The 7902-nt window shown below is 40.8% G+C and overlaps 1 protein-coding gene across 1 annotated transcript; it reads left to right on the top strand.

The window, feature by feature from the left end:
- Positions 1-215: 215 nt before the first annotated feature.
- LOC106085122 (vitelline membrane protein Vm26Ab-like) lies at positions 216-903 on the top strand. Its single transcript, XM_013249170.2, has one exon. It carries the CDS (start codon positions 270-272, stop codon positions 843-845), a length of 576 nt encoding a protein of 191 aa, XP_013104624.1. The 5' UTR covers positions 216-269; the 3' UTR covers positions 846-903.
- Positions 904-7902: the final 6999 nt, after the last annotated feature.

Genomic DNA, 7902 nt, shown 5'->3' with positions numbered 1-7902 from the left:
TCATAGACCGACATGCTAACCTCTGCGCTACGGTGGCCTGTTCTTCATATTACAGTATTTTTTCTTTGGGTGTTTATATGGCCATACCCATGCAGTTAAAGCAACGACCAGTGCAAGTGACCTATTTTCGGAATTGCATTGTTAACATGTTTTGAATTGTATAAAGACTACCAGATTTTAAAGACGACTTCACAGTTTATTTGGTGACAAGCTGAGTGAAGATTTCTTCCAATTCAATACGTGTCGCGGTGTGCAATAGCAACGAAGTAATGAAAGTCTTGATCGCTGTAATCGCCTGTTTGGCAGTTGTCATGGCAGCAGAGGAAAACATGGCTCGCGACGAAAGATCATCGAATCCTGCTCCCGGACCTTCAGCATACAATGGCCAAGGTGCTCCCAATTTTGGTGCTAGAGAAGAAAGATCGCCCAGTGCTGGTCCAGGTGCTTCAGCCTTCAATGCTCCAAATGCCCCCACATTCGGTGTAAGAGAAGAAAGATCTCCCATTGTTGGACCTGCTGCTGCTCAATTCGCTAGCCCTTTGTACCACATTAGACCAGAGAGATCATATGGTTCTGCTGCTGCTGCGGCTGGTCCCTCTTATGGCGCTCCTGCTGCTGCGGTACCTGCATATAATGCTGCTGCCAATCCTGTCTACAGTGCGCCCGCACCACTTACCATACCCGCTCCACCATGCCCGAAAAACTATTTGTTTAGTTGCCAACCAAGTTTGACACCTGCTCCCTGTTCTCATGTTGCTTATGGCGGTAACACTGGATCCTATTCTCACAACTATCCCGTCTATGCTCAGCCTCAATACATCAACAATTTTCGTCCTTACCAATAGGCCATAGACGCTGAACCCTTTGACCAATGTACAGTAATAAAAAATGATAAATACCAAACATGTGTGTGTGTGTTAAAAATATTTTTTAGTTCTATGTTTGTAATTGGAATTCAAGAAGGTGGGACATATTGTACATTATATACTGATTTTGGCAAATCTTAGTATTTTGCTATTTATGGAAATTGTGTGGCTCCTAAGGGTGTTGATTTATTAAAATCTCGTCCAACGGTCCGAATCTCATAGTTTTTAATTAGAACATATTAAATATGTAATAAGTTCGACCGAGAAGGTCCATGAGAACTTTTTTCAATGTCCATGGGACCTTTTTCATCAATGTCTAAAATTAAAAAAAAAAAATGCGTTTTCATATGAAGTTCCATACAAAAAGTACAAGGTCCCTGTGGGCCTTGTACTTCGGCAACGGATAAATCAACCATCGGAGGATTAACCATCGATGCAATGTAAGTTTGTCCATGAATATTCCATTAAGGAACAGGGGCAAACTTCTGATATGTAAGTGTGTGCTGTGCGATTCGAATTTAAGATCAATGAGAAGCGGCCTCCTCTTTAAAGTCCGAACGGCGGATAATTTTTTCTGCTGGTCTCGCCAGGATTCGAACCCAGACGTTCAACGTCATAGGCGGACATGCTAACCTCTGCGTTACGGTGGCCTCCAACTAAGAAAGCTATTACTTGTTATACCCACCATCGAAGAATGGGGATAGATATAGGCTTTTATGGGCTTCAGACTCTAATTGTGTAGATTAGTCTATATGGCAGATATATCTAAATATAGTCCGATATGAACCATATTTTAATGGGATGTCGGGAGGCCTAAAACAACTCATTCTTTCAAGTTTCAGCGAAATCGAGTAATAAATGCAGCTTTTATGGGCTTCAGAACATAAATCGGCAGATCGGTCTATATGGCAGCTATATCAAAATATGGTCCAATTTGGCCCGTTAAAGAACTGACCAGCGTGCAGCAAAAATTCGCACCTGTGCCAAATTTCAGCTCAACATCTCAATTTTTGAAGGCTGTAGGGTGATTACAACAGACGGACGGACAGACAAACGGTCATCGTTAAATCGCCTTAGAATTTTACGACGATTGAAAATATATTTACTTGTCGGGTCGGAAATGGATATTTCGATCCTATCTTATCCTAAGGTGGTGGTTATAAAAAAAACAAGTAAACGACAAACTAATGTTACGACATTATGATTGAATACGGAAATGATAGGACTTTATTTAACTAAGAGTATGGTTAATGATCCAGCTTATGACTGGGAATATGAAAACGTTTTTTTTTTTTTGTAAGAATTCTAAAATAAACATAATTTATAAAGTTTCTACTTAATCGACAGAATCTTTAGGTAACGGAAAAACGCTAAGCTTCCATAAATTCAGGTATTAAAATTTATATTTGCGAACTTCTAGGTATGGAATTTTTATTTGGAAAGGAAAAACATAACCCTTGCAATTTGACACTAGCCTCAACAATTTATTAACTTTGCACTCATTTCTTGGATATTTTTAATACAAATAATTAATTTTTATATTTAAATTAATAACAATAATTTATGATTTATACAACGTTGGTGAGTATGGTGAGGAGGATATGTGGACCTCCTCTTGATTCGAGTTTTCAAAACATGTGCTGTTAGGTGTTTCGGATTGGTCTAAATGGAGAAAAAAATCAAAATACATCCACAGCTATTTATCTGTTATCAGAATGGTAAAAAATGTAGACATTTTCAGAGGAGGACAAAGACTTACAGAAAAATGGCGTTGTTAGGGTAGGTTAAAAAAAACTAGTCTTTGTCATGGTGTCCAAAATACGTTCATAGCTTTGAGTAGAAAGGAGGTAAGGCTTATAGGCTTTTGGTGTCACATAACTTGACTTGCCGGGCTTGGCTATATTACCACCATTGCCTCCTGCCAGGCTTTCGGAGTATACGCAAGTCCCGGACACTCTGTGAAAATATTGGCCAGATGGGGCACCATATAGTCGGCTTCCTTCTGTAGTAACGCCATAAAGGTCCGGGTGACTTAAATATTCTTAAGTTCCTTCACCATAAACTCTGTAATGATAAGACTTCGATCAACCTCATAATTCCAAATATCCGTTGTCTCCGTGAGACCCGTCGTAGCCTATGGAAAATCAGTTTTCATCAAAAGCCTCAACATGTCCTCCGTTGTCTCTGCTCTCTCTCCCATGTTGTCTACTTAGGTTTCAGTTTGGAAATGGCTTTATAGAAAATGTTTTTCATTTTTGCGGCGTCATTAACGCTATTGGCCTGTTCATAGAAAACCTTCCAGGAGGCACGTTTTGCCGCTCGCTCTGATAATCGCTTTGTATTCCTTGAGCCCTGTGTTATCCACATTGCCGCTTTTGATGTCTGTTGACACTGTTATAAAATCTGCGGACTTCCTTCTCAATGTTGCGAATCTTCCCGGTCATCCAGGGTTTTTCTAGGGATGGTTTCCTTTCGCGAAGTGGACTACTATTTTCGAAAGTCCCCACTTGTATAGTCGTAATCCTGTTGCATTGTCGTAAATGTCTTCTATGCTTGGACAATCTAAATTATCTTGCCCAAGTTTTCTTCTAAGTAGTCTTCCGACTTTTGACCAGTAATCTTTCAACGAAGTACGGAAGTTTATCGGATGCGGCGCTAGCCGTGCTATTCTAAACCTAATGCAGCGATGATCAGAGAAGGAATGCTCCATGGAGACCCTCCAATCCTGAACCTCATCAATTAGATTTTCCGAACATATTGCCACATCTAAAACCTTCTCCTACATCCTATTAACAAAGGTATCGGTGGTACCAATATTCTGCATTATATTAGGTCATTAGTATTCAATAAATCTGCCGGGGCTTGGCTCCGCTTATTAACTTTTATTTTGCCTTTCTCACCAGTCGTTGAAACTCCGACATGGGTGGTTGTGTCGAGAGTCCATAGACAGATAAAATCGTGCAAGGCATGATCCCCCGTCTCACTTCCTCAGCACTGTTGAATCCGACGTTAACAACTTTGGGAAAAAGATTTAATTTGAATTTTTATGAAAAATAATAATTCAGGTCCTTAGCCGAGTTCCCGTGCTAGTCTAATATAATTGGTAGTTGATATGGTTCAGTCCAGAAACGTTGTTCCGGTTCGTCCATGGCTCCAAAATAAAGGCAACATGAATCTTGCTCTTGCTGATTTTCTTCTGCCTCGCTCCGATGGAGGTATATCTGGATGATCTCAATCATTGGTCCTTCAGTAAATGGGCATCTTGGAAGTGGGTAATGGTCTCATCGTATGCTCCCTGTTCTTTAGACTGCATTGAGTCATTGTCACTGCACAGCCTGATGTTTTAATATTAGGACCTTTGCCTATCCTAGTCTTCCGAATCATGTGAAAATCGGTAATGGTTTCATCATCGGGTCCCTGTTTGTTAGGTTGTCTGAGTCTGCTGTCCCTGCGCTGTCTGATGTTCTAATATTGGAATCTGTGCCTATACTAGTCTTGAGTAAATGGGCTTAGCTGTAGGTGATGGTCTCTTCGTCGGCTCCCTGTTCGTTAGGCTGCATTGAGTTTCTTGTCACTGAACTGCCTGATGTTTCAATATTAGGATTTTAATCTATCCGAGTCTTCTGAATCTTGAGAAAGTCTTTGATGGTTCCTTCGTCAGGTCCCTGCTGGTTAGGCTGTGTTGAGTCTCTCGTCCCTGCACTGCCTGGTGGTTTAGTAGTAGTATCATTGCTTATCCTAGTGTTGCCAATATTGAGAGAGTCTATTATTGTCTCGACATTGGGCCCCTGTTCGTTAGGCGGTATTGAGTGTCCAGCCATTGCACTGCCCGATGACTTAATATCCTAGTCTTCCCAATCTTGAATAAGACGATCTTGGCCCGTAGTATGCCATGCCTTCAGTCTTAGCCAAACTTGTCACGGAGACTTGATCAATGTCCACCATAAGGAGAGTTCATTTCTGCTTCTCCTCCCTGTGGAAGACCTCCTTTTTCTCCAAGACCAAATCTTGGTTTAGCTTGTTTAAGACTTCCATCATGCGTTCCGTCGCGAATTTGCCGCCCTCACCCTTGATGAAGTTCGTCGACTTTTTAAGCTGGGGGATATTTGTCTTTCTCATAAGGGCGAGTTTTACGCCCCTGGGAGTGTTGATACTTCCAATGAACTTTTTGAAGATATCAATACATTCTGCTAACGCAAAGCTCAGCATTAAGATGTTCGCTTTCAATATTTTAAAATTAAACTACTCATGTCTCGTTCACGGTACCAGATGGTAAATTCTGTTAATAGATATCGCCAAGAGTCCTAAATCATGAAATTTGGTTCAGTGGATGAAGAGTTTTACCCCCTAGATTCTTGGAGAAGTGGAAAGTGATCAACTGTGAAACCCTATATCTCACCCTGTATTAAAGAAATAGACCTACAAAGCCATTTGAAAGCCTACATCCTGCTCTAACAATGTCTTAAAAGATTTGTACAACTCAGATTAACAGATAAAAAGTTGTGGGCCTATTTTCAATTTTTTTCGCCGTTTGCACTACTGTGCGTTGTATTCAATATGAAAGTCCTGTAAGAAAAATATAACATTAAAGTTGGCTATTTTGGAAACAGCTTACCAAAAGCTTACCACAAGTCAAAGCGTCTCCATTGGCTATCATATGTTCATAGTAAGCAAACAGATCAGTTATTATGAAATTACTTTTACAGCATATTCATCTATTCTAGACTTGATTATATGGTTGACTGTTTGATTTTACTAACATCGAAAAACTTATCTAAATAATTCTAATTTTTTATTCGAATTTTATAAACTGAATTTGAAAATTAAAAATTCCAATTATAATTGAATCCTCACACAAATATCACTTGAACACTGATGTCTTAACTTCTCAAACTGTACTGACACAACCGAAAATAATTAACATGAGCTGCAGTGAAGAAAAGTGCAAAGTATGCAAAAAGTCACACACCATGTTTAGCAAAAAAATGTTCCATGAATCAGCACAAATATACTATTGTAGGTCATCAGCACTGGTTTTGTGGAAGTTCTTTTTATAAGAGAACAATATTTGTAGGAATGTAAAAAAAAAAGATGTTTCAAGAACTCAAACTCTACGAAAGCTTGAAATTGACTTAAAACGCCACTTATTTCCGGGATTCCAGCGGGGTCTTGAACCATGACCCTTCCGACAGTGGAGAGTATAATTCACTGTCAAATAGTTCAGACGATGTTTTAACACTTCTAAGTAATAGGAGTCCGAATCAGATTTTCAAAGTCTAAGGCCAGAGAAGATCGAGATATGCCCGTTTACGAAGAAGGCGAAGGTGGTCGCATTTGACTCGCCACGTTTCGATTTTGATACTTGGGTGTATGTATAGTCCCCCGATTCTACAGAAGCGTGATTAGACTATACTATCATTGTGTTTGAGGTCTTATAATTTGATGTACGGCTACGGAGGAAAAGTGCAACACAAAGACATAGCTCACAGAACATGATGTCTTGTCATAATCATTGCAATGAGGACCACGCCTGCTTGGCCACTGGAGACTATTCTACTAATCCGACCCGTAGATATACAGATTTAATATGAAGCAGCCACTGTGGCTATGAGACTTATAGCGATGTGAGAACTGATAGGTCAATATGGCAGCTATATGCAAATTTTGATCGACCTAGGCCAAATTGCAGAAATATGTCGAGGATCTTAACTTAACTCACTGTCCTAAATTTCGGCGATAAATGCGCCTTTTATGAACCCAAAACCTTAAATCGAGAGATCGTTCTATATGGCAGCTATATCAAAATCTGGACCGATCAGGGCCAAATGAGAGAAGGATATTTCAGGGCCTAATTCAACTCACTGTCTCAATTTTCAGAAAAATCGGATAATTAATGTGGCTCTTATGGGCCTAACGCCCTAAATCGGCGGATCGGTTTATATGGGGGCTGTATCAAGATATAGTCCAATATAGCCCGTCTTCAAACTTAACCTGCTTATATACAAAAAACGAATCTGTGCAAAGTTTCGGCTCTTTTTTAAAGACTGTAGCATAGCATGATTTCAACAGACAGACGAACGGACATGGCTAGATCGTCTTAGATTTTTACCGCTGATCAAGAATATATATACTTTGTAGGGTCGGATGTGTTGCAAACGGAATGACAAAATGAATATACCCCCATCCTTCGGTGGTGGGTACAAAAATATGCGAGGCGAAGAAAGGAAACTTGGTTGGATAGAAAGAGATTTGGGATCGGATATCTGAGACGGTATTTAAGGTATAGAGCGAGGTACTGCTTCTAGCGGCACGTTTTGGATAGACGGAACTCTGCTATTGCTATATGAAGCTGCATGCTTCACTGACGGATAAAAGCTCATTGGTTAGTTAGAGAGAGTTCCAAGTTTTACAGGGCACGTCCTTAGGTGGCGGATGGGTTTGGCGGTCGATCTCTCTAATTTTCTCCAATGTCGAACGTTCTGGCGTCATTACTAGTGCAAAGTAGTGCTATCATATAGATTCAATTTTAAGACCAAGGTGGTGAGTTAGTTGTGCAAAGTATAAGCCAGCTAGTGTTTACAGAAGCTGTTCACAAGCAACTCCTCTCCGATGCCTCGGCACGAGTCGGTTGTAGTTGATGCAAGCCGCTAGTTGATTAGTTGATGCAAGCCTTCTCTGCGTGCGACGTTCCAACACCTTGCGGCTCAATAGTGGGAACAAAAATGAGGACGCAGGACTCGAACATGAGCTTCTGTATCCGACTGCCTGACCATAACACGATCCTTCAGGCGGAGATCCTGGAGATCACGGAATGAGTGAGTTGGTATGGTGGTAACGGGAGGACTTCAAGTCTGAACATCTTTGCGTACAGTAAACTGGCCATCGGGGCTGTAACAACCAGGGCGGTGAGATCACGATCTGCCTTGGAGTGTACGAAGGAGATAATTGCCTTCTCTGAGGATGGCAAGATCCGCATCGCTTGGCGGACCATAGCGGAGTAACGGGGAACGATAGTCCTGACGAGTTGGCCGCGAAG

Source organism: Stomoxys calcitrans, chromosome 3 (genome assembly GCF_963082655.1).
Source record: "Stomoxys calcitrans chromosome 3, idStoCalc2.1, whole genome shotgun sequence".
NCBI classification, from domain to species: Eukaryota; Metazoa; Arthropoda; class Insecta; order Diptera; family Muscidae; genus Stomoxys; species Stomoxys calcitrans.
The sequence above is the reverse complement of the archived record's forward strand: the minus strand, read 5'-3'. Positions and strand labels throughout refer to the sequence as shown.